We start from the raw sequence: 14,248 nt of genomic DNA on the forward strand, positions 1-14,248 counted from the left end.
ACTAACTAATTTTAGGAGCGCTTGACACTCTTAAGATTACTTTTTACAGAGTGCAAAATGCCCAAGTGAAAACTGGTTACCTGCTTCAGCATCATTTATGGGAAGAATAATATTCTTATAGAAAAGAGCTAAATATCTAATTTTGTGTTCCATGTTTGTCAATCTGAAGTGGATGCCCCAATACAGCAGATGAAAATGATTGGTCTTGAAGCGTGTGGAATAGCAATGAGATCCCTGTCACCTCTTCCCCACCTCTACACCCCATGCAATCACTTTGAAAAAATTATCAAGCCATAAATGGGGATTGCACTGATAAGCAGCAATACCTATTGCAAAACTCAGAGAGGAATTCAAAGTTTAATCTGATCTGTTTAATGGTTTTGTTTCTTTTAAGCAGGAGGAAAAAGAATTACAATCCTTTTAATATTTTCACAATGTTAAACTAAAACTGAGCTCTAGGCTACATGTGTAAGTAAATCTAGAACACAAAAAAGGGTTAAATAAGATTTTCTTTAAAGATACAAGAACTGAAGCTTTCTTTACGTTTAACAAACTTCACAGAACAGATACTGCAAAGGAACAACCCCCACACTTTTTTTTTTAAGTGAACATTGTCCATAATCCACATGAACTTTGAGTAGTGTTTGCTCGAGAGCCACCTTGAAACCAACTGTGCACTTGTAACAGGGCTAAAGAAAGGGTTAACAAGGGGAAAATAGCATCTTCGTTATTAATCTGCAAAAGTCTTGTGTATCAATCAGAATGTCCATCAAATGCTATGCTAGGATTTTAGAAGGGAAGAAAGTGCATAGCGCGGCAGCAGCTGAAGTCCATGGTTTTTTTTAAAAACTCTTCATGGCAAATGCAAAGAAAATTGTCTCGATTTCCCCCTCACGCCGATGGAAAGGGAATACTTCCTTAGGAAACAGAGAATGCAGCTGGAAATTCCATTGCCGATTTCAAAGCCTTGAGTACAACACAGAATGGCTTCTCCATATTGAACTTTAGAATGTTGGAATATCTCAGATTTACTTCATTACAATTTGCACTGTTGCAATGCAGGCCCAGTCTCCATCACTGGCCTGAGTGGGGACCAGAGTAAATACAATTCAGCCTGTAAACCAGCAATTTACCTTCAACACAAATGGAATAGTCGGTGCCTCATCTAAACTACTATACCCCACAAAGCTTTTTTTTAAGAGTGACATCAGGGTAATTCACTCTTCGGGTGCCTTAAATTTAACCTTTTTGTGAAAGCATAAGACAACACAACTTCCCCCTTCCTCCAGCAGCCCTCCCTCCCATTCCCAACTATATACCTAATTCCAAATTGCTAGTGGAGCTTTTAAAACCGGTTTGGGGAGCAAAGACTCCACATAGGGCCACCACCATTAAATAATCTTTGCCAGTAGCTGGAGGCAAACAGACACTGCCATTTTCTCACCACTGCACGCTAAGGATGGTGCAGTTTGGCTCAATGAGATAAGACAGACCACAATACAGAACTGGAGCATTAAAGAACAAATCTGGAGAGTCCCAATTCTAAGCAATGCATTTCATCATCATTTGCTTTGCCACAGGTGATGGGCAGAGGCCTTCACTGAGAGCTGCATAGTCACAAGGCTGGAACAGCCCGTTTGATTATCTCCTTAACACCACTGGAAGTGAGGCATACAAACTCAATTCAATACGGGGTGATTTTCCTGGTTGTTCCCCCAATATTGTTACTGAATTCTGTTTGCTACAAAATGTCCTTTACCCCCTCAATATAAGTCTAACTACAGAAAGTCAGTCTGTAGGATCCGGCCATGGCTACTGTGCTGTGAAATTAGCCTTATTTGATCAATTAACAGATACCTGCACTTAGCAAAAGGCAAACAAGAGCCAATCGGGTTTTGGCCGATGGGAAAACAGTCACAATGGTTGGCATGTGGAATCCAAACACACTGCTTCAGAAATGTTGTCGATGCTGCGTAGAAAAATGCACACCGCTTACTGCTTGTTCCAGGAATGGCGCTAACTTTAAAGCAATATCATCACCATCCTCCACCTAAGTGAAGAAACAGTTTCCCTGTAATGTGTTTGATAAAAAAAGTTGTGTAAGAATCTGTCCCCTTCTTTTTGACTTCCCGGAAGATGTTCCCACCCAGAGAGATTCCCTGATGCTGGTGATGCTGCCTAACCTCAGAAGACACACGTGAAGATGGAACGAGCAACCAGTTAGGTCTTCTAGGTTCAGCAGCTACACTGCCAGCTCTAAGCAGAGTTTCACCCCTTCAAGGTTAGCTAGAAGTGAGGATAAGAAAACCAGGCTATTAAGGGTACTTTCTTCCAGACAGGTGTGCACATTGCAGTCTTTTACATCAGTTTCTACTCAGCTGCTGGAAGCTTACCAGCATAAGGCTTTTTTTTCTTTTTTTTAAGAGCTTGACTCCTGCAATAATAGAAGCCTTTAGAAAATCCACTAGCCATGCTCAAAAATATTTCTTCATGGTTTTTGTTTTTGTTTTTCGTTTTTAATATGGTGGCTAGTAGGCACCTTAACAACCAGCCAGAAATCAATGTCAATCACCATTTAACCCCTAAACTACAGTACCAGGATGGTTGGCTAAAGAAAGGAAATTGATTGGCTGTAGTCTGAAACTTGCCCAGTACAAGGTGTCTGGCTGACTTTGTCCTAAATAAGGCTAACATTAGTGAACTAAGAGAACGGCATTTGGTTGTAGAGAGTCTTGCAACTCAGGAGCAGCCCTCGCCAATGCGCTGGCACGACCGCCCCACTTTCCGGTCCAGTTTCACCATTTTCATAATGGCTTCTTCACGCCCACGTCCCATGTGGTCAAATGTGCAATCGTGCTGTTCAGGCAGGCGATGCAACATACAGAACACGTAACCTGCAAGGACAGAAGTGGGGGAAGGAGAAAGATGAGAACACAGCATTAAAACGCAGAATTCTATAGAGCAACAAGATCGCAACATCTACGGTTGCAGTTCACAAACTGTATACCAGTTCAAACTGGGCTCCACACAAATAAATTAATTAATTAACAGTCAAATCCTCCTGTGAGCTCACACCTGGAGATAGCTGTCTGTTGCATCTCCACACGATTCATTGCTTTAGCTTTCCAGTCAGCTTCTGTTGGGGCTGGCCACTTTGCTGCATCAAGTGCAAAAAATATTGCTAAGGGCTAAACTGACATGATTGCATTTGCACATCTGGCAATTTTATAAATTGCAGGCATGGGGAAGGCTGATCTAGACTGGGATCCTGACGTAGAACTTAGAGAGGCTTTATTGTGCTTTGCCTAGATCAGCCTCACTGTGCCTATTATTTGTACCTGTTTGCTCTAATGGGAACTTTGTGTCCTAAAGCAAGCAGCAGGTGTGGGATTCCTGCCCCAGACTGGGTCTGCAGCATGGGGAAAGGGTTAAAGCCCCCTCCCTGTCAGGGTATTGGCCCAGATTGGGACCTCTGCACCTTCAATTTACGTCATCCATGAAATGGCTAATGGCATCTCATGTAGTTTGGCCCTGACTCACTTCTGACAGAGGACCTCTGAAGAACAGTGATTTGTGCAGGGACAGGATGGGAAGGAATGCTATTCATACTCCGACACAGCCTGCCATTAAACCTTTACAAAGAGTGACGGGGGTCTCTGTTATCAGAAGTGAGAAACTAGGATATAAAACTGTTCATTTTTCTAATTTAGGAAATGAGCCTCAGAGAGCAGGACTTCTCTGAAGTGATATTCAAACTGCCATATATGCCTTAGAACCATCCGTAAAATTATACAACTGAAACGAGAATGAATATTGTTTACATACAACATTTTTGTGTGCCTTTTGCATTCAAGTCCACTGTTCACACACATAAATTATGACTGATCACATCATAAGGAAGCTCCAGTCTGCCTTCTACACTAGATCTAGTTTTTTTTACTAAGGAGATAAATCTGTGCTTGAGTTGAACTGTACCCACTTCAGATTGCAGGTAGGTGCTCTTAAAAAGCAAAACAACACCCACATAGAAAACTAGATGATTGGACTATGTGAGATTTATGTGAGAGAACACAGCCCTTTGGGTACCAATGTAGTTGTTGGACCTCAATCAGTAACGTAGCAACTGTGTTTCTGAGAAGTCTTCAAAGGCTGTCCCACATTTAATGCATTGTTGTAGTCTTGACTTGAAGATTACTAGAGCATGGCAACCATAGCCGGGCTAGTAAACCAAGCTAGACAAAATGTGGGAGTTCATGGTCAGTTCTACTGATATCTTCTCCCCCCGCCCCCAAAGGCAGCCATTTGGGTAAATTGTGAGACCACAGTGTGAGTAGGGGAGTTTTTCCTGATCCAAATAGTGCCCTCTAGCTGCTGTTCACAAGCCTACTGGTGGCCAGTTGTCACTGTGATAGTGAATTTGAATATGGGCTTCGCCATGTCACACTGCAAGTGAGTGCCTCACATGACTGTTTCTCCACACAAAAATCTCCACGTAGGAATGTTGCAGCATGAGAATAGCAACACTGAAGGAAGGGTAAGCTGTACATTTTTTAAAATAATGTAACTATCTGTAATTAGAATGAATATGATTACAATAAAACTGTTTGTGAGAAGTGCTAGAGTAATTCCTGGTTCACTGCCTAAAGTGAAAGAACCCCCCCCCCCCTAAACACAGGCTTAGGGCAGGAAAATATTTAAATTTCCAAAAAGTAATACAAGGGTTTTTACTACACACACAATTAATTTGGAACACAGACTCCCATAAGTATTCAGTGACCCCAGTGGCAACATTTAAAGGAAATATTCCTGGATTTTATGGGCTTGGGAGCAGAGCCAATAATCTCATCTAAAATCAGGACACTTGACATTTTAAATTTAGCCCTGGCTTCATGCAAACGTTGCTGGTTGTCAACTTTATTTCTGAGTGAAAGGGCACAAGAGTTCAAATCACCCATAATCTGCAGCTCACGTCACAATTCAAATTTAAATAAAACATTTGTTTCTTTACAGATAACTCATTTGGAGCCACTTCAAAACTAACCTTAATAATGACACAGTTATTCCTGTACAGAATTCCACTCAAGTTCTTGTCACCTTCACCTCTCTCATGAAATTTTACACTTCCTACTGATTTGAAATTCTAATCGACAAAGGCTAATGCTTCACCTAAAAATACCTAGAAACTTTCAAAACTGAAGGCACTGCAATAGTTTTGTGCCACTGTGATGTATTGTTCAGGAATGTATGCTTCAGTGCAGCATTCTTGGAACACAGAAGTTTTTGCATACCTTCAAAATCCCAGAACAGAGGCGCAAATCCAAGAACACTGGCGTTCTTGGATGTGGGAGCTGCAGCAAAATGCTGCAGTGTGGAGTCTATGTTCAAGATTCCATTCCTTCTCACCCACTATTTTCCATCCCTCCACTAACAGCAGGCAGTTGGTGGCCACTGGGTACCCAGTTGACTTTGGGCTGTTTTTGCAATTCCCCCTTAGGATTCCCCTCCCCTAAGGATTTTTTTTCATATTTCAGTCTTTTTTTCCATTCCTCATATCACCCTCCTGTGTGAGTGGAGTTGCTTGGCTACATAAGCAATGGCACTCACAGCCTCAATAGATGGAAACAGAGGATATATGTATTCTTTGGGTTTGCTCATTCTGGAATTCTGCTCCTTCCTATTTAAGCATGGAGGAATTTTCTGCAATCAGCAGTTTGCAGCAGTTTTTTTTCTTTCCATTTGTTCTTCCACTTTTTCTCCCTTTCATAACTGATGCACACAAGTGATCAGTGAAACAGTATAGGATGTTTCAGACAAGCTCATCCAGATTCCCTTTTGCACCATGTTTTATCAACTTGTACAAGCATTTGTGTATATCCGAAAGGAAGAAAAGGGGGAAATGATCCGAATGAACAAAATGAAATTAAAGCTTTGGCAAGCTGCAAGTGTAGTGGTATCTACATCGTCCAGACAGGAGAAGGAAAGAATATCGGCATCCTCAGGGTTTGATCCTGCTCCACAAATAAGACTAGGCAATTTGAAGCATCAACATCAAGATATTCAGGTGGGGAGAAATTTGTAAGCATCCGTCATTTAAACAGAGATATGCGCAAACATTAAGGCAAATGACAGCCAATCTGATTAACAACCATTCATGCAATGGTATGTCAGTGTTTCTCCGAATTTCTGATAATTTATTTTCTGGATTAGAAATGAAAGTGCACTCTCCTGCCATTATTCACAAGATTTATGTTTAGAATAAGAATTATCTGCCTTCACAGAAACAATCCCTTGTGTTTGTGCACATGTCTCCTCTTTTGAAAAGGACCAGACAAGTTTGGTAACTCATGCAGAGAGACAAGGGGCAGCCGCTGCTGTGGGCAAGGCATTATTAAGAGGGCCTGAATAATCCAATCAGAGCCAGTGTTGAAACACTGGCCTATTGGGAAGAGGAAAAAACAGTGTATAGCAGAAAATCATATGAAGAATCTCTGTTGGTAGAGTATGGATTCATAAAAGTTTTAATTCTTTTATTCCTCATAGCATATTCCCATGACACGTGAGGATATAGAGTTCATAGAAAGTGACTGTTTCCGGCAGTAATTTACAATCTGAATAGAACAACTGTCCACTCTGCAGTAGAAAAATGTAACACTTTGCACCAACAACTTTTGTAGAACTGGTCATGAGTGTTTAACTGAGCTCCTCCTCCTCCTCCTCCTCCTCCTCCTCCTCCTCCTCCTCCTTCTTCTCCTCCTCCTCCTCCTCCTTTTAAAAAACTCCTTCTGTTCAACCCAGCTATTCAGACCTCTCCTGGCAGCCATGGCAGCTGGTTATCATAAGCACCTTCAAACAACTGAGCCAGAATTTAAAAGAAGCCAATTTAAGTGCCTCCCAAATGAGGGGTTATTTTGGTCTGATTAATTTTGAACCATGTGAGGAGTTGCTTACAACTTTCTTACCACTTATAATAATAATTTTATTATTTGTACCCCACCCATTTGACTGGGTCGCCCCAGCCACTCTGAGCTGCTTCCAACGTATATATAAAACATTACACATTAAAAATCTTCCCTATACAGGCCTGCCTTCAGATGTCTTCTAAAGGTTGCACGGTGACTTATTTCCTTGACATCTGATGGGAGGGTGTTCTACAGGGTGGGCACTACTACTGAGAAGGCCCTCTGCCTGGTTCCCTGTAGTTTCACTTCTAGCAGTGAAGGAACCACCAGAAGGCCCTTGGTACTGGATCTCAGTGTTTGGGCTGAACGATGGGGGTGGAGACGCTCCTTCAGGTATACTCAAGCTCTTACCACATGGTTGAATTACTAGCAGGCACAAATCTGGCTGTTTACACACATGACATTTAGAGACATGGAAAGCTGTTTGGCAAAGGCCAAAAGCTCATTTGTAAGCTCATGGTACTTGTAAAAGTTACAGACAATAGCTTTCTAGGAAGTATTAGCTGTTTATAGCTCAACAGCAAAACAAAATCCTGACTGATATTGTGTCTACTGACCCATTGCCCAAGGTGCAATTGTCACAGACACACAAATGTATTAAGGGGCTTAACCTTTTTTCCACCATGCCTGTGGCAGAGCAAAGCAACTGCAGGCGGAGAATATTTCTCATTGTTATGATTCAAGTAATTAAATCTGAGCTGGGAATGGCTGGCATGCTTTCTTTCTTCCACAGAACAGCAGCCTCATAAAGGGAGATCAAGAAGCTTGACTTTGCTTTACAAAACTGACTCAGGAAGCACCATTCATGGGATCACAGAGGAAGTCTCAGGTCAAGGGGTCTTGTACAAGAGGTACTGACTTAGCAGTTTCCAAGACCACATTATCTACAAAAAAATTGTGATGATTATGATGAAGTGTGGCTGTTTCAAATTCAAAGTTCCAAGCTAATTTATTTAAAAAGCATTTTAGTGTTAGAAATTGTGTGTGCCAGTTTGGTGACTCAACAGTTTGAGAATCAATGAATGCAATCATAGAATTCTAGAGTTAGGAGGGACCCACAAGGCTCATCTAGTCTAACCCCTTGCAATGCAGGAATCACAGCTAAATAATCCCTGATAGATGGCCACCCAACCTCTGCTTAAAACTCCCAGGTGAAGGAGAGTGTGCCACCTTCCAAGGTGATAAGGAAGGCATTAAATGATAAGGAATTAAATGATAAGGAAGCAATTAAAAACCCCCACAGCAAACAGTATTTACACAAATCTATTCAATCAGTCTTGGAAGTTTCTTCAACAATTAACCAGTTTAAGCAACTCCACCCCCATCGTTCAACCTGGACACTGAGGCCCAGCGCAGAGGGCCTTCTGCCAGTTCCCTCACTGTGAGAAGCCAAGTTAGAGGGAACCAGCAGAGGGCCTTCTTGGTAATGGTGCCTACCCTGTGGAACACCCTCCCATCAGATGTCAAGAAAATAAACAACTATCTGACTCTTAGAAGGCATCTGAAGCCAGCCTTGTTTAGGGAAGTTTTTAATGACTGATGTTTTAATGTATTTTTAATCTTTTGTTGGAAGCCACCCCGAGTGGCTGGGGAAACCCAGCCAGATGGGTGGGTATAAATCATCATCATCATCATCATCATCACTTAACAGTAGGGCCACTGAATTTTCATTAGAAACAATTCTCAGTAAAGCTTCCACTGTAGAACATTGGGTTATTTGAGCACTAAACATGACAAGTGATGCCAACCCAGATCCACATACATGTTCCATGAGAAGCTATGTTACAGTCCAGTTTAATAGAGCTCTCACAACAGTTCAGAATCTAAACTTGAGATAAATTTATTTTGCTGCTTTTAGACAGTTCCGTCCTTGCACAAACCGTAATTACTGCTTTCTTCTGTGTCCTTAGAACACTCTGTGCTCTGTCCAATTCTACCCTCACTCCAGCATTTCAAATCAATACTTTCAACCCACTTTTAGTAATGTAACAAACAAACCAATGCCCATCTTCCTCCTACAGCCAATAATGTAGGAGAATTGAGACAAGCCGGACAAATGACAATACAGCTTCATCTGAAATGCCTCAATTGGAACTGAGTGGGCTGGTTCTACAGTCAAGCTTTCTGTTAAGAATGCCAGAATGCTCCTAAAAGAGAAATTCTCTGTAGGAAATGTTACTTTGGGACTTCCGGGACGCCGCGGCCGCTGAAAAGGAGTGTGAGATAACTCCTCTGGGGGAGTCTCGAACAGCATGGAGATTTAGAGGGGTCGCGAAGGCTACGTGAACCCTGAAACCACAGGAGGGAATCCTGCGGGACAAGGTACCCTGCGACGCTGCCTGTGCTCGCCTGTGTTGCCGGCGTTTAACAAGGCTGGAGCTGCAGTGTAAAGGGGAGGCAACAGACTCCATGCTGTGAAGCCTCAAACTCCGAGGGAAAGCGGCGGACCTCCAACAACAGCGGAGAAGCTGGGAAGTAGCTATAAATCACTGTGGGGATAAAGAAATACTGGAAATTACTTAGATAAGATTAAAGGAACGTTTTGATAAGAACCCAGCGGAGAAGAAATAATTGGTGAAAAGGAGGAGGAGTCCATTCCTGGCGGTAAGGTGGAAAGAAAGTATAGCGAGACGCTGGCAGAGAGGAAACAAAAGAGGAAAAGAGGAAACAAGCTGCCAGTGAGTGTGTGGTGGAAAGACCTCAGACACAAAGTATAAAGTGTCAGAGGCAAGGTAACAGTTGAACTACTATATCGACTAGGGAGAGGGGAAAAAGACTTTTCTGTTTCATCGGGACGGAGAGCGCTTTAACCAGCACGGGTTTCGGTGGAGGACTTTTGCTTTTAAACCTCAGGATTGGGGAGAATTGGGACTTAAACGGAGTGTGGAATATAGGTGCCTTAGCAGCGCTCTGTGTTTAAAGACAGGGACTGTGAGACTGTGTTTAAAGTTTGTTTAAAGTTTGCTTAAAGATGGTGAGACTGTGAAAGGACTGCCATATTGAGTGAGTTAAAGGGGACCCGCCTTCTTCATCCCCAACCGGATACGTTCTTGAGCTTCAGAGACAGCTGTGATTCTCTTGATTCTTCGGGATTTAAAGAGACATACACCCCGGGATGCAAAGTTAAAGAATACGTTTTCGCAGGACCTTGCTCATGAGTTTGAGAACCCCCTGAATCTGGAAGTGTTTCTGGAGGTTCAGGTGTTTACTACATTTAATTATAAGATTCTGAGGATTTAAATACGTGTCTGAATTTAGGTACAGTTAAAACTGTATTATTAATATCTGATCTTAATTAAGGGTTAATTTTTGTGCTGTACCAATTTAGTCAATTTTGGACTCTTGTTGCAATATCTGAGAGACGTTAACCTTGTTAACCTTGTTACCTCTATATCTTACCCACATAGTATATTACATTATACAGTATACTAGGAAGAACTAAACTTAAATATACAAATGCCGAACGGTTCTAAGAAGGGGGTGGCAACACCAGCGGAAAGGAGGCCTTCAAAACAAGAAGAGGGGAAGGAGGCAAGAGATATTAGAGATTATGACAGCTTGATGGCCGAAATAAGAAAAGAATTTAAAAATAATGAACAGTATATTGAGAGAAAATTGATGGAGGTACAAGATACTCTAGACAAAAAATTGGAGGAAGTGGTAGGGGAACTGAAAGGGAAAGTTAAGGATCTCTCGGTAAAAGCTAAGGTTTTGGAGGATTCAGTGAAAAGGGTTCAAAAGGACACGAAAGACAGTAGGAAAGAGATGGACAGGATTAGATTAGAAGTTAAAGAAATAGGAGCAACACAGGAAGAGTTGTTGGACAACATGGCTATGACGCAGATGCGTCAAAATCAATCTAACCTAAAACTTAGAGGAATACCAGAGGATTTAAATGAGAATATTAGAGTTAAAGTGGTGAAAGAGCTGGCAATATGGCTAGATAGAAAAGAAGAAGAGATAAACCATTGCTTGGTAAACATATTTCGAATAAGAACAAAATCGGCCAAGGCCAGAGGGAAAAAATTGCCAGGAGATGTAATAGCCATGTTTAACTCATTGGAGATAAGAAACGAAATTTTGAAACAGAACTATGTCAAAAGGTTATATATTGAAGAAAACCCAATTATTATTTACAAAGAGATTCCTTCGAGATTTCTTCGAAGGAGGGACCCATATAAAAAATTAACAAATCAATTGAAGAAAAATGGGATCTTGTATAGATGGGAGTTTCCGGAAGGTATTTCATTCTATTTCAAAGAAAAAAAGTTTAAACTGTCCACTATCTCAGAACTTCAAAAATTTGCAAGGAGATACGAGAAGGACCTGGGGAAAATGATGGGGGAGGAGGAGGTAGAGAACCAGCAAGGAGAAGAAAAAGGAGGGAGTGAAGAAGAAGAAAGAGAGGAGAGCTCAATAGGAGAAAGAGAAGAACTAGAGGAAGGAGACAAAGAACACTAAATTGTACATAGGTTTAATAAGTTAATTAAATAGTATATAACAGATGGCATTAAAAATACTAAACTGGAATGTGAATGGATTGAACAATAAAAATAAAAGGAATCAGATTACTCACATATTACTGAAAAAGAACTGTGACTTAATATGTCTCCAAGAGACGCACATAATAAATAAGCATAAGAGATTACTAAGCAATAAGAGATTGGGAATAGATTTTGTGACATCAGATAGAGTGAAGAAAAGAGGGGTGGTAATATACATAAAGGAAAAATATGATCCACAATTATTATACAAAGATGACCAAGGGAGAGTAGTCATTGTTCAAATGGTGTTTCAGGGAGAAAAAATAATTGTTGTGGGAATATATGCCCCAAATGATAAAAAATCAGCCTTTTATTTGGAATTAGGAGACAAATTGATGGAATGGATGGACCAAAAAATGATATTGATGGGTGACTTTAACGGTGTGGTGTTCCCAAACCTAGATAAGTCAACAAAAAAACAGGAGAAGAAGGAAGGTAAATTACCGAGATCCTTCTTTGATATGGTAAAAAATCTGGGACTGATTGATGCGTGGAGACTTAAAAACCCCACTACAAAACAATATACTTTCTTCTCAAACCCAAATCAGAGTTGGGGGAGAATAGACAGCATTTGGATTTCGAAGGAACTAACTCAAAATCTAACTAAATCGGAAATTCTTCCAAGAACTATATCTGATCATAATGCGGTCTCCATTGAGCTAAAAGGTAGAGATATCCGAACGGTTAGATGGAGGATGAATGAATTTTTATTTAATGATCAGAAGATTGTAAATAAGGCAATAGAGACAATAGAAGACTATTTTAAATGGAATTTAAATGGGGAAATTGCTATAGAGACTGTGTGGGACGCAGGAAAGGCAGTTATGAGGGGCTTCTTAATACAGAAAAATAGTCAAGTAAGAAAAGAAAAAGAGACAAAGAAGGAACAGATCCTAACACAGATTATGGAAAATGAAAGAAAGTTGACTATCAACCCCAATGAGGAGATCGCAAAACAGAATATAAAGATATTACAAGCTAAATTTTCTACAATAATCGACCAAGAGGTAGAATGGAAAATTAAAATGATGAATCAGAGAACGTTTGAGTCAGCAAATAAGATAGGAAAATACCTGGCGTGGCAAATAAGAGAAAGAAGAAAACAAAATACGATTAGTAGGATAAGGGAAGGAGAAAGGATTGTGGAAGAGCCAAAAGAGATAAGAAAGATATTTCAAAAATATTACAAGGATTTATATAAAAGAGGAAAGGAAACAAAGCAAGAAATAGACCACTTTTTACAAGTGCATCACCTAAAACGAATTTCAAAAGAAGAAAATGAGATATTAGACCAGACAATTACTCAAGAAGAGATAAAAAAGGCTATTAAAAGGATGAAAAGTGGGAAAGTCCCAGGGCCAGATGGCCTTTCGGCCAAATATTATAAAACATTAAGTAACCAAATATCCCCAGTGCTAGGAGAAGTGATGAATAATATATTAAAGGAAGGAAGGATCCCGAACACCTGGAAGGAAGCATATATTACTTTGATTCCTAAAAAAGATGCAGATACTCTGGAAGTGAAAAACTATAGGCCAATTTCATTATTAAATAATGATTATAAACTATTCACAGATATAATGGCAGAAAGACTAAAAAAGGTTTTGAACAACAAAATACATAAAGATCAAACGGGTTTCCTTCCAGGGAGGCAATTAAGGGAAAATGTAAGGAATCTGATAGATATTATTGAATATTTGGATATGAGTATAGACAGACAAGCGGCCTTGGTATTTATAGACGCTGAAAAGGCGTTTGATAACATCTCATGGGAGTTCTTGAAGAAAAGTCTGGAAACGATGGGAATGGGAGAGAAATTTAGAAGAGGGATAGAAGCAATATACAAGGAACAGAAGGCAAAATTGGTAATAAACAACACCACAACAGAATATTTTGGTATATATAAAGGAACTAGACAGGGTTGCCCCCTGTCCCCTTTACTGTTTATAACGGTACTAGAAATACTGAATGAGAGACTGAGGGGGGCAACAGAAATAAAAGGAGTGCAGGTAGGAAAGAGGGAATATAAAATCAAGGCCTTCGCAGATGACATCGTACTAACTTTAGAAGACCCAAAAAAGAGTGTAAAAGAAGCTTTACTAAAGATTGACGAATTTGGAGCCGTGCCAGGACTTAAGATAAATAAAAATAAAACCAAAATGTTGGTTAAAAATTTAACAAAGGAAGAAATAATAGATTTAGAGAGAAGGACGGAAATTGCAGTAGTTAAGAAAGTGAAGTATCTCGGGATATGGGTCACAGCTAAGAACATAAATTTATATAAGGATAACTATGATGTCACCTGGAGGAGTATAAAGAAAGACATGGAATTTTGGGGGAGGATGAAACTCTCCTTTTTGGGGAGGATAGCTGTTGTCAAAATGAATATTCTGCCTAGAATGCTATTTCTATTCCAGACCATCCCCATACTTAAAGACCTAAAACAATGTAAAGAGTGGCAGAGAGTCTTGGCAAAGTATATCTGGCAGGGGAAAAGGCCACGGATAAAAATGAAAATTTTGATAGATAAAAAAGAAAGAGGGGGCTTTTCTCTCCCGGATCTAAGTCTATACTACGAAGCGGCCTGCATACTTTGGTTAAAAGATTGGATAAAACTGGAGAATAGAGATCTACTGGATTTAGAAGGCTTTAATAATTGGTACGGATGGCATTCGTACCTTTGGTATGGGAAAGTGAAGGTCCACAAGAGCTTTCTAAATCATATTTTTAGAGGACCTTTATACC

The 14,248-nt window shown here is 40.3% G+C and overlaps 1 protein-coding gene across 1 annotated transcript in view; it reads right to left on the minus strand.

Moving 5' to 3' along the window:
- Positions 1-349: 349 nt before the first annotated feature.
- ZFAND3 (zinc finger AN1-type containing 3) overlaps positions 350-14,248 on the minus strand; it is a 145,697-nt gene continuing 131,798 nt past the window's right edge. Inside the window, exon 7 of the mRNA XM_079969355.1 lies at positions 350-2,894. Coding sequence (XP_079825481.1) covers positions 2,740-2,894 — 155 coding nt within the window. The 3' untranslated portion in view covers positions 350-2,739. The remainder of the gene's footprint in view (positions 2,895-14,248) is intronic.

Source organism: Podarcis cretensis (assembly GCF_951804945.1).
Source record: "Podarcis cretensis genome assembly, chromosome: 3".
NCBI classification, from domain to species: Eukaryota; Metazoa; Chordata; class Lepidosauria; order Squamata; family Lacertidae; genus Podarcis; species Podarcis cretensis.